The sequence below is a fragment of the Equus quagga genome, chromosome 14 (assembly GCF_021613505.1).
Source record: "Equus quagga isolate Etosha38 chromosome 14, UCLA_HA_Equagga_1.0, whole genome shotgun sequence".
Lineage (NCBI taxonomy): Eukaryota > Metazoa > Chordata > Mammalia > Perissodactyla > Equidae > Equus > Equus quagga.
The window spans coordinates 46,259,281-46,275,887 of record NC_060280.1 but is presented as its reverse complement, the minus strand read 5'-3'; the positions used below and the strand labels follow the sequence as shown (position 1 = coordinate 46,275,887).

General features: G+C 34.9%; 1 protein-coding gene across 3 annotated transcripts in view; it reads left to right on the top strand.

The window, feature by feature from the left end:
* Positions 1–16,366, top strand: part of SESN3 (sestrin 3) — a 67,138-nt gene extending 50,772 nt beyond the window's left edge. For all 3 annotated transcript variants that reach the window (XM_046685159.1, XM_046685160.1, XM_046685161.1), the window contains 4 exons: positions 3,261–3,379; positions 4,185–4,375; positions 6,552–6,696; positions 8,537–16,366. In XM_046685159.1, the coding sequence (XP_046541115.1) occupies positions 3,261–3,379; positions 4,185–4,375; positions 6,552–6,696; positions 8,537–8,623 (542 nt within the window). In that variant the 3' untranslated portion in view covers positions 8,624–16,366. The remainder of the gene's footprint in view (positions 1–3,260; positions 3,380–4,184; positions 4,376–6,551; positions 6,697–8,536) is intronic.
* Positions 16,367–16,607: the final 241 nt, after the last annotated feature.

The window sequence follows — 16,607 nt, the reverse complement described above, 5'->3', positions numbered from 1 at the left end:
ATAAAAAAATCATCCAGGGAGAACAAATGGGACAAAGGGAAGTAATGAGCCTAAGTGAACCAATATTTAAAAATCTAACATTTTTATTAAGGTTAGTAATATCTGTTTGCTTTTTTAGGCATTAATTTTTAAGAGCTTTGCTAAGATCACTAGAGCTTAAAGGATATAAATGTTTTATTATACTTTTCAGTTTTTTTATATTGAAAATACGTTTTGGATCCCCATATCTACCTTCTTGGACCCTTAAGCAGGGACTACTGCTTTCTAAAGTGAATTTTGACTAGCAAGTCTTAAACCCTAGCCAAAAATTATGTTCTAATGTTAACAGAAGAGGCTGTATCATTTGCAAATTATTCAAGGAAATAAATCAGTTCACTGTTTACTCTTAACCATTCCCAGTACTAAGTTCGTTGATCACACAAAGATAACGTAGGAAAATGACTTAGTACAGTGGGTGATTGAGTCATTTTGATAAACTTAGCATGTTTGAAAATGGAATTAGAAATTTATTTTTTCCTGTAAAAAATTTCTTGGTTTGAACAATGTGATAGAGCATTCCAGATTCCATGTAGAGATTCTAAGCATAGTTTTTCAAGCCTTTCGAAGAAAATAAATGTTTAAAGTGTTCTGCAGGGGTTGTATTCTATAGCTTGATAACAGAGTTAGCTAGCTTGAATTGTTTTATGTTTTTCAAGTTTAGAAAGTATTCCAGTACTGTAACATAGCTGCTTCTGTGTTTATGTTAGTAGCCCCCTCTTAGGGGCAGAAGAATGCAGACAATGTGCAAAATATTATTTCCTTTAAGTCCAGACTTTGAAATATTCATTCAGATAGAATTAAAATTGAGTTTTAGATTTGTTGATTGGATTTGATAATTTGAACTTCTTTTCTTAAAAAATTTTTTCTTAAGATAAGTTTAGGAAAAACATATTTGTGGTTTGAGAGACCTCTGTACATTTCTTTCTGTGGACAAAATTGTCTAGAAAAGAGGTCTTGATTGACTTCTAATTTTAAAATAAATGAATGGATATTATTCGTTGGATATTATTCATAGGATAAATTGGTTAGTTAGTCTTTATTGTTTATTTTAAAATGTTTAAAAGTCACATGACAACTTGAAAATGTATACGAACAAAACAAAAACTAACATCGAAGTCAAAGGAACCAGCTGTGTAATAGTCGCCTCCAGTATCGATATTTGCCAAACGAAACCACCTGGCTGTGCAGTGTGGGGGGAAGGATCACTTCAAGAGAGAAACTGTTTTACAGAGTTTAGTTATCACTCATTGTTCTTGGTTTAATTTTACTTTGCAACCCACGAAAAGCTCCTAGTTTTCATAGCAGCCTCAGCGATCGCTACTACATTTTACATTTTTTGTTTCATTTCTGTCGATTCTTATATGATGGACTGAAGTAAGGAAGGCATAACCTCATTCACAAATGTTAAGAGATAAAGCATTGAAAATGCCATTTTTAAAGTGTTTCTATTTACCTGCATAAGGAGACAACACAGTGTTGTGGGGTTGGGTTAGGGATAAGTCTGAGATTTCTCTTCAGAGAACTGAGAGTCACTTAAAAGCTTCAGATCAGTTTAAGTAGTATAATGTTTACAAGTTTTCCACATCATCGTAAACTAACCCACAGTGTATTTCTTACTGACAGTACAGACGATATTAGTAACTTACAGTTAGTTTACTTATTTCTTTTATACATACGTCTTTTCTCATTAATGAATCAAAGTAAAAATAGATATTAAGCACATGGCATAGTACCTGTTATGTAGTAAGCACTCAGCAAAGGCCAGCCTATTCTTTTTATGTGTAATAAAGAAGTTAGGGAAGAATATTAATAAGATATTACCAAAGTTGGGTGGCCTGGGCACGTGACCTTTTCTGCCATTGTCAAGCACCCCAGTTAGTCCATGGTAGCAACCCAACGAAAGGTGAAAACTTGTGAGAAAAGAATACTATAGTATTCTTTTCAGGAAATAGCAAAAATTAAAGATAACGAAAGTACTATTGATGTACCAGGTCTTTTGGTTGAATTATTATAATTGTACTTGTTTTTTAAGCCTGTCAAGACTGTCCAATTAAGAATTACAGTTTTTTATTATGCCATAAAATTGTTTTATTAAGTATTTACTTAATATTTATTTATTAAATATTGAATTTATTTAATATTAATTAAAATACTTAAGAAAATATTGTTCTTTGCGTGGAAGGAGCTAATTTTTTCTTTTACTTTGAAAACTTTATGTTCATTTTCTAGAGTTGAAGATAAATAAAGATTGTTCATTCATTTTTAGTGGTTGAAATCAGAAAAAAGTAATTGTAAAGACATACTAACCTAAAAAAGCTGAGTTAGAAGAAAATTATCTTTAAACCAAATTAACATGCATTGGGCATTTAAAAGTTTTCAGTGGCGAATTTTAATATTATCAAGGATACAGAAGTCAGCTGTCTTAAAATAGTATAGTCTTCCTATTTTCCTGAATGCCACTTTGGTCGTGCTCTAATCACAATCTGCAATCACAGTCTCATTAGCACACATTGACATTGACTTCATGTGTTATACACCTTTTTGTTTTGATATGCACAGAAAAGGGCACATATCTTAGGTATAAAACTCAAGGAATTTTTACAAACTGAAGCTTCCTGTTTAGCACCCACGTCAGCTAAGAATAATAGTGACACCAAAAGTCCACTTCCCCCCCTGTTGTGTTCCCTTCCCAGTCCGTCTCCCTCTTTATGAGCAAAAAATGAACTATAGTGACCTCATTTTCACTGTGAATACATCCAGAGGAAACACCATCTAATTTTAACAAAATCTGTCTTAATGTTAAACTCCATTAAAGTGGTCTTTTGCCTGCATCTCTTCTCTTTCCCCACATCCCACTTCATCCCCCAGAGAGATCAAAAGAATTTTTAAGCTCAATGCTTACAGGCCTTTGCTCTCTTCGTTTTCTAAAGAAGTAAAACTACAGTAATGTTGATCCTTTGCCACTGCTGTTTACATATTTCAGTTTAGTCAGTTTTTTGCCGGAATGACTACAGTTAAATATTAAAGTTGCCCATATTTGGTAATGAAATTGTATTCAAAACTTAAGCAATAGATATTTTATATGAATTTAAGCCATGTAGACAATATTGTCACTTTGGAAACCCGTGGAAAAGCTAAAAAAGTAGAGGAAGAAGGAGCTGTTTCATTGTTCTGCCTGTGTACAGTTTCCTTAACATTGGATTATTCATCATTGTCCTTAGATTTTGAGGATGACATGATTATAACATCTGATGTCTCCCGCTATATCGAAGACCCTGGTTTTGGGTATGAAGACTTTGCCAGACGAGGAGAAGAGCATTTGCCAACATTCCGAGCTCAGGTATAAGATTCCTTTAATTCAGAGAAACTGTGAAATGTTGAAACATAAATAAATCGACTTCTAAAGAAGTTAAAGGTCATTCAATAGAGTCTGTAAATCTTTTTATTTAGCCTAGTTTTCGGCCTAGTCTAATTTGATGTCCCAGTAGATGGATTATCATTTCAACATTTTCCCCCTAAGAAAGCAAAAGGAAAACTATCTGCTTTGTTGGTTACCTGCGTAGTTTCATGGTAGCTGTATAATGTTCATAGCATTTTTTGGAGAGAAGCAGGGAGGAAATCAAGCAATATGGTCACATTTATAATAAAAAAGCATTTTGTAATAAGATCATATACCAGTAGTTATGGGCTTAAGGGCTGCCTCCCCTCCCCACCCCTAGAAAACATAGCCACAATAGTGATGTGCCTCCTAGAGAGAGTGTAAGTTTGAATTAAGACAGGCTCTTTTGTGCTTGTTTTAGATGATCTACTAACTGTCCACATCACTGAGTAGGTTTGGTCACATGGAAATATTCCAAGCTCTTCTGGGGTCCTTCCAGATAAGGGCATAGATTACATAGTACCTGACCCCGGGACCCCGGGAGGTGGACAGAGTTCATCACCAACATGCCAAACCCTGGACCCCATTGAGGAAACTACATGGTACTCCAGTCTACAAACTGATGTGAAAGGTTCTTAGTCACGCTATAAACTTAGAATTAAATTTGAAATATCTTCATCTACTTGCTTCAGTAGTTATATTGAGTGAAAACATAGAGTTTAAATGGAATGTCCGTTTTGTAATTGGATTCATTTTATTCTTTTAGGACTATACCTGGGAAAATCATGGGTTCTCCCTGGTGAACAGACTTTATTCTGACATTGGACATCTTCTTGATGAAAAGTTTCGCATGGTCTACAATCTCACCTATAACACTATGGCCACCCATGAGGATGTTGACACAACCATGCTGCGCAGAGCTTTATTTAACTATGTTCACTGTATGTTTGGAATCAGGTATGTTCATTGTGGAGACAGCTTTACACATTTCTAGATGAAACTCCCGACATTAGTCTTACTTCTGTCCTATTTAGGAGTATACAGTTCTGGTGAGAAAATATTACATGTGGACTTCTGATTTTAAAAAATTGATTCCATTTTATAGAGAAGCATTTTCTTTTGTTTAACGGTAGTGAATCTTAACATGCATATATAAATACAGAGTAAGAATTTACTAAGGAGGGGAAAAAAGCATCAGTAATCATTGGGGATAGAATCATTGAGGATTCTATATCAGACTCAATTTGAGAATCCTTCCTGGAAGAATTGGACGGTTAAAAAACATAAATTGTGTCCCTTTGGATCAGTGTAATAAATGCTGGTTTAACTATTTATTTATTTATTTATTTACGAAGAAAATGGTAATTAGGGTATTGATAAAGCTCGGATAGATTCTGCCCTCATAAAGCTATTTACATAAGCTCGCATAAGAACACTGAAATGATACTATCAGTCAGTGTAAATTCATGGCCTCTAAATTTAGAAAATTAGCATTGAGAGGATAGTGAGTAAATGAGTGAATGAGATTGAATGGTGTAATCAGGAAAGCTTTTTTGGGAGAATGTGCCTTGTCGAGCTGAGTTTTGAAGGTTTTTATTGAGATAGATTTGCAGAAAGAGAAAATTTCCAGTTATGAATACATTCAATTTGACTCTATACTACATGTTTCTCATATACTGTATTAGAAAGCCTTTATGGAATGGAATTAGAATTCAATTTGTTAAGCAAAGTAGTTTCTATAATTTTAACTAAAAAACCCCAAAATTTCCTGAAAAATCAACTAACAATGAAACATTCTACTTAAAAGACACTATTAATGATGGTAATTAATAACTATGCTATTTCCCCTTTACCATCCTACATTGTAAGTTATCACAGAATCATCACATTTTAAAACACAGATATTATACCTACCTAATTAAGAAAAATAAACAGTAACAATTTAATTCAATTATGATAAATATTTATTATATTCAAAACAACAAATAAATGTTATGGTGATTATATTTATCTGTTGGATGTTACTAAATAAAGCTTATGTAAAATCCTCGAGATACAATTTTTTTAACTAAGCATTGCGTTTAGGTTAAAAATTAACGGAAAATATAGAAGAGAAATCCCCCCAGCTCCCGCCACTGCATTTACCTTCCTGTCTGCCTTTGTGCCCATTTACTCTGCTGTCTCTTCTCTCTTATTTTGGGTGAACTTGTCTATGCTCTCATGCTCTTGGGCCCCAAATCCCATCTCTCCTCATCTTCTAAAGATCCCTATTCCAGCAATTCTCCCTTCTCTCTCTTGAATAATCAACTTTTGTCTCTTTATTGGGTCTTTCCTATCAGTATATAAACATGTTCTTATTTCTCTCATCTTTAAAAAAAAAATCCTTTCTTCATCCCTATTTTCCCCCGGCTATTGCCTCATTTTTCTGCTCCCATGCACAGCAAATCTCTTTGAAAAGATTTTATATATTTACTGTCACCATTTTCTCATCTCCCATTCTCTCTTGAACCCACCACAGTATCAGGATTTTACTCCTGCCATGCCAAGAAAACTGCTCTTTTGGGGGTTGCCAGTGACCTCTGTATAGCTCCTTGCAGTGGTCAGTTTTCAGTTATCATCTTATTGGGCTAGTCAGCAGCACTGGATGCAGTCGATTACTTCCTCCCGCTCCCTTGAAACACTGGACTCCTCCCTTCGGGTTTTACACTTGCTCTTCTTCTCTTGGTGTTTGCTTCGATGTCAGCCTCTCAGAGAAGCTTTCTGCCTACCCTCTCGAAAATCACAGCTCCTCTCCCCCAGCCTCCACTTTCATTTTACCTCCACAGCAATTATCACCATCTGACGTATTATATAGTTATGTTTTTAATTTTTTTCTTTTTTCTCCACTACAATTTAAATTCCATGAGACCAGGGATGTTTGTATATGTTGTTCATTAGGATATCACCAGTGTCTAGAAGAGTCCATAGAAAGGATGTGGCTTATAATCAGCATTCAGTAAATATTTGTTTGATGAGTTAATTAATGAGCTTTTGGTGTTTAATTACTAGATAATAAATAATTATCTCCTTTACAGCTTTAGAAATCGGAAATTCTCACTTTGTCCTTATGAAGCTGTTGTCCTGTTGCTCCTAGGTATGATGACTATGATTATGGAGAAGTTAATCAATTACTTGAACGAAGCCTGAAGGTTTACATTAAGACAGTGACCTGCTATCCTGAGAGAACTACCAAGCGCATGTATGATAGTTACTGGCGTCAGTTCAAACACTCAGAAAAGGTGTGTTTCATGACCAAACATTATACCATAGACAAATGTTCAATATAAGAAGTAATGATTATGAAAAATTATATATGGAAACATTAATAAATTAATGCCATTAAAGAAATGGAAGTGTCACCATCTAGCCATCTGTTTTTTTTTTTTTAATGTTTTTAAATTCTGGTTTAATTGAATATTAACTAAATTTTGATTATGTGTTTTGTCCACTGTGGTGTATGAGGTGAAAGTTTATCATCGGCCTTTGAAAAATGGTATCTTAATATTGATATTTTAAAAGTACATTTGGAAAACTGACTACCATTCTAACTATTAATAAAAATCAAACCTACTGAGAGTATTATGTGTAATTCTATCTTGGCCCAGAAAGCATATCCATTTAGAGATTGTTTAACTCTAGCCATTAGAGTTAACTTATTAGAACAATAGTTTCTCATTCCAATTTGGTCATTTAGTATTTTGACAATATAATGCAGGACCTTTGAGCCAAATGTATTATTATATAAGAATATTTCTCTGGGTGAAATATATAGGATTCATTATTTAAGACTTAATAAATGCTAAGGATTTTTACCAACGTTATAGTATAAGAATTGACCTTAAATCCTAGGTCTTTGGACCTTTAAGTCCAAGAATCTTCCATTTATACCAGTTTCCAAGCTTGAGGGTAAGAAAATCTTGTTAGGGTTGTAAAATTCACTAATTAACTGTGTGAGTTTCACAGAGACTGTCATGGCTTCAGTACCCAACAGATCTTTTGGAGTCTTTGAGCCAATCGTACATCAAATAAATACCCATTTTATCTCCAGCATCTCTCCTTAATGGATCTTTATGCCCTATTTATATGTTTGCATTAAATTTTCTTCCTTTACCAAGTTATATCTAGAAATTCTCTTTACCCACGAAGAGAGTATATCCAACAGTGTATCCAACCCATAGAAAGATACCAAAGTAACTTAAATATAACATACTTCTTTGTAATAAATTTTGAAAATATGTGGGTGTTTATTTTAACCTATCACCTGAGACATATCCCCCAAAAGTCAGGCACTTGTTCACAGCTGTATCTAAAAGGCTTTTGGGAGGCTATGTGTATCTAACGAGTGCCAGGTGCTAATTACAAACTGCTGTAAGCTTCAGAGTTTCCCTTTAGTGTGTTTCAAGGAAATAGTAACAAGTGTTTTCTAAGGAATAAACATAGGCTATAAGAAATGTAGGGCTGATTTTTAGCCATATAAAATTTTACACCTGGAGGGCCGGCCCCGTGGCCGAGTGGTTAAGTTCACACCGTCCGCTTCGGCGGCCCAGGGTTTCACCTGTTTGGATCCTGGGCGCGGACATGGCACCACTCATCAGGCCATGCTGAGGTGGCATCCCACATAGCACAACCAGAAGGACCCACAACTAAAAATATATAGCTATGTACCAGGGGGCTTTGGGAAGAAAAAGGAAAAATTTAAAAAAATTAATTAAAAAAATAAAATCTTTAAAATTTTACAACTGGAAGAAATATAATTCATAGGACAAGCATAATTTATAAAAATTAGTTTTATTTTATAACTCAAAAGATTGATTGGCTTTACATGACATATATTATAACAAAATTATTGGAATTTTTAAGACTTCAGGGGTCATTTTATTGCTCACAAGAGCTGTCCTTTATAAACATGGTTTTCTCGAGTGTTATGTCATATACTTGCATAAATATGCCCAGGCGTGTGTGTGTGCAGGTATCTGTAGACACGTGAAAACCTTTGTGAATATCTGATATATGAAAATAATTGAAAGGCTTTTCAGTTGTTTATAATGGTCTCTAAACTGATAACGTTTTCATTTCTAGGTTCACGTAAATTTACTCTTAATGGAAGCACGGATGCAAGCTGAACTCCTTTATGCTCTTCGTGCCATAACTCGGCATTTGACCTGAAGCATCACCCCGGGAAAATGTCATATGTGTGTAAAGACCTTTTCACATAAGATATACATCAGAAGCTGTTTGTGATGTAGCATCAAAAGTTATTCAATTCTCTAGTGTCAAAAGTTTAGCCGTTTTTTTTTTTGGCGGCTGTAATGTGCAATGATGTGTTTTATTTTTCTTGATGCTTAACATTACTAACAATTGCAAAAATAATACTGAGGAGCACTACTTTGCATTGTTTATAGTTGGATTTTTGGATACTGATCATAAATCACGAACCTGGTTTGTTAATGCTTAACTTCAGCGCTTTTGGGTTTGTACGTATGTGTATTTTTTTCTTCCTTTTTTTTTTTTTTTTTTTAAATAAGGAAAAGCGCTTACAATCTGCTCAAGCAATTGTTTTTCAGATATTGGAATTCAGCAAAGAATGACTTCCTCTGGCCATTCTAAACCTTTCATGTTGTGTCCTAAATCTGGTGGAGGAAAAGCATGCGCTGTTGAACTAAGCTGCTCACAGGACACACATCTGTGTCCCCAGGAGATTATTTGTCAGGCACTGTTTGTTTTTTTTTTTGTTTATTTGTTTTTGTTTTTTTACTGCTATTGGCGATAACGTGAAATGTGATACAGCCATTGTCCATAATTTAATGTGAAATTAATCATGATGAATTCTATAGCATGCTACTGAAATGCCAAATTCAGCTATTTTCTTTCTCTTCTGAAACAGAAGTTTCAGTTTTCCATATCAGATGTATATATTAAAAGTGGAATTATGCACACTCCTTTCTATCACTGACAGTAATCCTCAGTCATCTTAAATAATCAGTCCTCACAGTGCCGCTCACAGTTCGTTTAGTTGGCACATACAAACCTGTACCCACACAAGACTGACCAAAAATTTTCTTTGCACATTTTTCTTTTCTCATAGTGTTTTCTATATCACAGTAAGCAGAGGAAGGTTACTATACCTATATTTTTCCTGTTAGGCTTTTAGAACTTATTTTCCATGATTTTTCTTATAATAGGTTAAACAGTTTATTATTCAAAAGTAAAAGTTGTGTTTCTATGCATTAATGTGATTGAACAACAACAAGAAGAAAAAGAGTGCAATATGTTAAAAAAATACTCAACTAAACTTTCCCCTATTATGTCACTGCAGAAGTGTCCTTTTTAAACAGAGCCATAAAGAAATTTTGTTCAAATTTCTTTATTGCACAAGGCTTTTTTGCCTTACTGGGGTTGAACAATGTTCCTTTCATAATGCCAAAGCATCTCCTTCCCCAGAAAAATCTCTTTGGACAACTGGTTAAAAAAAGATACCTAGTCTTAGGGGAGGAATAAGCATCAAAAAGTCACATTTTTGCATTGGTTTCTGTTGCTTGATCAGACTGTCTTCACAGAGCACAACGGGATGTGTTTATAGCTTTAATTTGTGTTACGCTCATGAACCAGTGAAGTGCCTAAAGAGATGCTTACAACTATCCAGTAGGACACGGATGCACTGCGTAAACACTTTTTGGTTAATTAAGGGTGACTTGAATTTTACACAAACATGCTAATTTTTTTAAAACAGATCCATTTTTTCATAGTAAATAATGGTGTTAAAATTTTCCGTTAGACTTCCCACAAAGATTTCCTTTTAGACTTACTTACTTTTATATAGGACTTACTTTTTTTCTCTCTTGAAAGAATCGTGAACTAGTGTTTTCTTAATCATTTACCCCTTCCATTTATCGTCCTTTTCTGGTACAATACATTAGACTGCTTTCTTTTAGATTTTGTTCCAGGTAAGAAAATAGATGACTGTAAACCTGTTAACATAAGGTAGTTCTGCATTTTTGGATTCCAGGACCTTGTTTGAAATCTTCCATGTGAGGAAAAGATTACTAATATTTTTTAAGACAGGGTGGTTTATTTAAAGAGATTGCTCAAAGAACTCATGCCAGATCCCTTTTGTTTTGTTTATTGCATATACCATATGTTGATTTTATTCAATAGCTCATTATATAGATACATATTAACTACAAAGAAAGTATTTAGGAAAATGACAAAACAGATGACAACATAAATGTCCATTTGACTTCCCTAACGTTAGAACTTTCAAGTTGAAGATATTGTTTATTCTTGACATTTGTCTTTTAGATAGAATTCTTTCAGTTAAAGCCCTGTATTTTTGTGCAGGTGACCTGTATTACAGGATGAAAAATGATTTTTATATATTGAAAAGGAGGAGAAATTCTCACAGAACACCACATGAGCTTTAGACCAAAAGGGAAACAAGATTTAAGTAACTAAAGTGGCCACTTAGTTTTTGGGTTTTTTTTTTTCTTCCCCAGAAATATAAGTAGTTGGAGTTTGGGTTATGGAAATATTAGTGCCTTTACTAGTTCTCTTTCCTAGCAAAATTTTTTTTTTTTTAGCTCAACATTGATCTATCTCATCAATAATCAGGAAAAGAAGTTGACTTGGAACTATAAACAAAAACAAAACAATATATTTATGAACCTCAGTGAACCAGCCTAGAAAAATTGACTTCTGAAGGTGCTTGGGCACCTGCTAAGACACAGCATGCACAGCATTCCAGGTTGTGAATACCATTTTACAGCGAGTTTGCTGTGAACTTTATCTAATGCAAACTTGAAATTCTGATGCGGTTTTCCAGGGTGGTATTTTTTCAGAGTATTGAATTTACTATGTAGTAATTTATAGTATAGCTTTTTATATTAAAATGTGATATTTTTCAAAGAGATATCTGGTTCAATGGGTGTAACGACGTGATCCTGCGATACGCTCACCTACACCTTGGGCTCACATTGTGCCAAACCGAAATGTGCACGTGTCCATGAAGAAAGCACATGTGAATGTGAATTCTCTAACTTCGTTGCTTATTATGTTAAAATTAGCCTAATAATCCACTGATGTATATGCTTGATTGATAGCTATTTACTTCTGAATATCAAATTTTCCAGCTTCAGTTGTAATTCTTAATTTCTCGGATCACCTTAAAAAAAAATCTAAGTATTCTCCCCTCTGAAAGGGAATCTGCCCTTGAACCCAATCCCTTGACCGTGGGAGTGGCCAGGCAGCTGCCTCCCAGATCCTTCAGATTAGGCTTCCTCCGATGGACCCGGGATAATTAGAGGAAAAGAGGCATTTGAGACGGGACCACTTATTACCTTCTTCAGCTTTTCAAACTGATTGTCTCAGTCTCAGGAAGAATCTTTGTCCCCTTTGGGGTACATTTTAAATAAAAGGTGGCTAATTTGAAATCTGGGACATGGCCTTGCCCTTTCATTATGGCTTTTAAACCCAAAAAATGGCAGAGCAACCCAGGGCTGTTTTAGAACAGAAAACTCCATGTAAGCTTCTCATCAAAATCATATTTGAACCAGAGCCCCTATTTTAATCGTTATAAAGTCTCCTAAAAATTTTAATTGCTCCTAAAAACCAATTAACAGTATTCCAGAGCAACTTTTTCCTTTTCCATCTTAGAGTTTTTTCAAATCCAAAACCTTAGATTTTTATGCCACAGCAAAATAAAATTAGCAGCAAACAATTAAAGACCTGTACTTAAAAATAGTTCACCAAATTCATGCAGAGTGCATGCATATATCATGGGAAAATTCTTTTAAACTCTTAAGGACAGTTCATCAGGGAAAAAAGTAAATTTCAGTGCATGTTAAAAAAGTGATTTGCACTGTGCTAGTAAAATGAGGTTTTTGTTTTGTTTTATGTTGTGTTTTAAAGACAAGTCTAAATCATTCCTCGGGAAAGCAGGACCTTAAACTCTTCTCTTTATCTAATAGGACTTTTTCCTTTTTTATGCAAATAGGTGGTCTTGCATGGAGTAAAATTTATGCAACAGTAATGTTATATAAATAGTATATGAAATTTTCTTAGAAGTCTGATTCAGCAGCAAACTGAGAGACATGTGGCTCCACCATTTAGATGAGTTTTGAGTTACCTAATTTATCTAATCAGAACCTCTTCTAGGCGGCCGTCATCGTAAACTATGTTTCCCTATTATATCCCTCTGGAGACTGAGAATCAAATTCAGTAGTCTTTCCTCAAAGCAGTACTGTAACATGAATGTATCTGTCTCAGTCACCAGAACTGAAGAGTCCCCTGCATGTGGAGTGTATTTCCATGCTAATTTGGCTTAGTTAGCAGTCTCTGCTCAGGTGAGACCTAGAACAAAAATAGCTGGGGTGACATAGATCGTAGAGGTAGAGGTACATGATAAAGCAGAGCCCTGTGAGGAAGGAAGAGTTTCTCAAAGAACACATGGAACATAATTCCGAGAGTGTGGCTGTCCTCAGCATCGTGCACCTAGAGTGAGGGAACATTTCCCGCTGTGGGAGCTCCTGCCTGCATTCAGTCCACCCTTTCCTGCCTGCTTTCTCCTCCTCCAAGTGCCTCAACCTCTGCACGCTTCCTCCCCGCCCCTTCCCTCAGCCCATCTTGGTCTGAATGCCTTTTCACAATCCAAACCAAACATCACCAGCCACCTGCTGATAGTCACCAGCATTTACTTTTCTGAATCACCTTTTCTCCGTTCATTAATATGACTTTGTCCCAACTCCCTCTGAATTCCTCAACCATCCAGCTGTATTTTGGCTGACCTTTGCCCTGGACACCCTACCAGATATTATGCAGCACCAAGTGTAATCTTGTCCATCCCATCCTGTTCTCCCCTTTCCCAGCTGCCAAAATCTCTTGCTCTCCTCTACCTCATCCCCAAAGAGCCTATAAATTCAGAGTATCCAACCTTTTCATGGATTCACTCTCTATGGTTCAGTAATACTACTTCCATATTTTAAATAAATCATAGAGGATTTTTGCCTTCTATCAAAGTAAGAATCTTTATATTTATACATGATACAGAAATTGAACTATTTCTACCATGCAGAATTTAGCATTTAGCAGGATTTTAAAGTGATCAAATTGCCGTCCTAACCTGGATCTATATTAGGTAATAAATACTGCTGTTAGTCTAGGTTATTTGAATGTAAAGTTTATTCTCCAGCAATCTAGATTGATCTTAACCGTTCAGTAGAACAGGAAATTTCTGGCATACACATGGGTGGTGTTTCAGACATTTGTTTTATTGGTGGTGTTTGGGCCTTGAAATGCATTTCTAATAGAAGAACATATGATAAGCGGCATTTAGGTGGTCCCATTGGGTCACAGAAGCCCACTTGAAAGTACCACAAAATTTGGTACATTAGGGTTTTGATCAAGCTTTCCTGGGTTAGACTAGGCTTCTAACCCCATTCCTACCCTGTTCTCATGGGGGAAAAGTGTGTTACAGAATGAAAAGGGAACGCATTGACTGTAGTCTTTATTCCCCTGGCTGCACTTCAGATATAATCAGACAGTATATTAAGGAACAGGAACTGCACAGAGGAGGAAGAAGTGACAGTTTTTCCTCTCCAGCCAGTGTGCATTTGGTGTAGTTTGTAGATGAAAACTCTGTCAGGTTTCTAACATGGGCGTGTTTATAGTTTGTTGTCTGACCTGATGATGAGCCACCCTACTTGAAAGTGTAGGTTATTATGATCTATAGTGGTATTTGCATGCTTTCCATTCCCATTCATGAACAACCGAACCTGACAGCAGAGTCTAGTAAATGCCTATAAGGGCCTAGGAATGAGTTGATACCTAGTTAAGAAACAAGACTTGGAGACTGAAGAGATGGTTTTTATTAAATCGTTTATCTTGAAGTGTTCATTCTAGCTTTAAATTAATTAAGACTACACCACCGTGAAGTACAGAAATGAAAAAGAAAAAATATAGAGGGGAAAAAGAATGAATATCTGATTCTTTTCAATGCTTGTAGAAATCTTTGAAATAATGAAATGCATACTATAAAATAGCCTTTAGAACAAACACCCCATTTTACAGCTCATAGGACAACATCAAACATTAGTAAGTCTAAGTATGATAAGTATAATTTTTGGTGTATACATTTTGCTAAAACAGTATTTTCTTGCACCCCTCAATTTAATCTCTTAAAAATGAATGTGTAATTTTTACAGAAAGAATATCCAAGGGAGAGAGAATCTCTGGTCTTTGATGCTAAAATATTGTTCATGAATCCTGGCTAGCTAAGTGTACAAATTATGACACTTACCGAATGAAACTCCTTATACATCTCTTTCTTAAATTAATCAGTCTTTACAAATTTTCAACTGACTCCCAAATCTGATAAGGAAGGATCCAAAGGTAAGACAAAGGAAACTTATCAGTTGGGTTGCCAAAAAGTTTCCTTTGTAGTGTTGAGACTATTTTCTCTTTTCTGAATTTCACTGGTTCTCTAAAATAAAAGCTAAGAGTTAAATGGTACCCTTGTTCATCAAGGAAAGTAATGCAAACTCTGTCTAGTGCAAATAATTCCTTTGCATTCGTGTATCTTCTCTGAAAAGAAAATACAATTTTTCCCTTCCTCTTTCTCTTCACATTTACTCTTTTCAACCCAAAATAAGATAGACACAGAAAGCAAACCACAAGCCAGTTTGGCATCTTCTCCATGCTAATAGAATAGTCACATCCACATGCACAGTCTGAGCAAGGTAAAAAAGAACCCTGTCAGGTCAACTTGGAACATGGCCTTGCTACTTGGATTAGCTCCTTCAAACCTGAAAATAACTTTCCTGGTCATGGAAGAACTGGATGTATCCTTTAGCTTATGAAATAGGATTTGAACTTGAAATCTCTTTTTTTAAATCCTGATTTTGCAGGGCAGCTACATAATGAATGTATATATTAAGACTTTGTAGCTGAATTGCACATGAAATCAGATTGCCAACTTCTTGACTTTGAATTTTAGACATCATTTTATCCTTAAGTTGTGAGTGATATATGTAGCATGCTGTGAAACGTCTATTATAGTTCTTTAATTCATCAGTATTAATACAGAATTATCTTTTGCGTTCCTTGGTACTTTTTATTCAGTGTAATCAGAAGCTGTGATGTTTTGCCTTTGTAGTCCTGTGCTTTGTTACTGTAATTTTTTTTTTTTTACGAAGCACGTGACTTTGGACTAATGTGAGGCGGATGACGTGATCTTAAAGACTGCTCTATATATCAGTCTCTTACTATATAAGGTTTTCAATTAGAATAAGCTTTTATCAAATAGCTCATTGATGCAATTTAGGATGCACACAGTTTTCAGTGTCAAATGGCGGTCTTACATTTATAGGTTCAATTCTGAAAATAGCAAACTTGATAAACAGCCACTTTAAACTTCTGGTGAACCAGACCCTGCTGTAGATGTAGTCTAAGGTAGTGAACCATATAGGCCTTTTCAACTATTACGCCCTCCCCGTGAGTCAGCAGTAAGGAGAGTATAGAACTTATGAAAGCTTTTTGTATGTATAACTAGGTTTTATTTTTCTTATGTTGCTGATTTTACAATTCTGACTAAAGCTGACCTGAACAGATCAGTTTATGTGTAATATTCCAGTGCTTTAATGCCTCCTTTTTTTTTTTTTTTTGGAGGGATGGGTAATATTATTTGAACAGATGCAGAAGGAACTGTTAGTGAGTCAAGACAAACGCATTTGAAATAAAGGAACTGTATTAACATGTTAACAACAATTCATAACTGCACTTTTTATGACATTTTGAAAATCTATTTATAGGTACAGAACAATGGGTTTTGTTAAACTGTATCACATTTATACTTGCAGAAATTTATTTCATTGTTATTAGTAGGAATTTTATTGGTTCAATAAAATTGGCAAAACTGAACCCTGATTATTTGCTTTTGTATATATATGTATTTATATTTGTATTGGAGTAACATTCTTGCCTATGTTTGTTTCTCCTTAATTACTGCAACGTGCATTCTGAAAGACATCAGAATTGTAAGAGTCATTTTTCCCCTTTTTTATTCCTGACCCATGGTTTTCCTGTGACATTTCTTATAATCACTCAATGTTGCATTAATGGAATATTGCAATAGTGTAAGTTTTGCAAAACGTATAGTTAT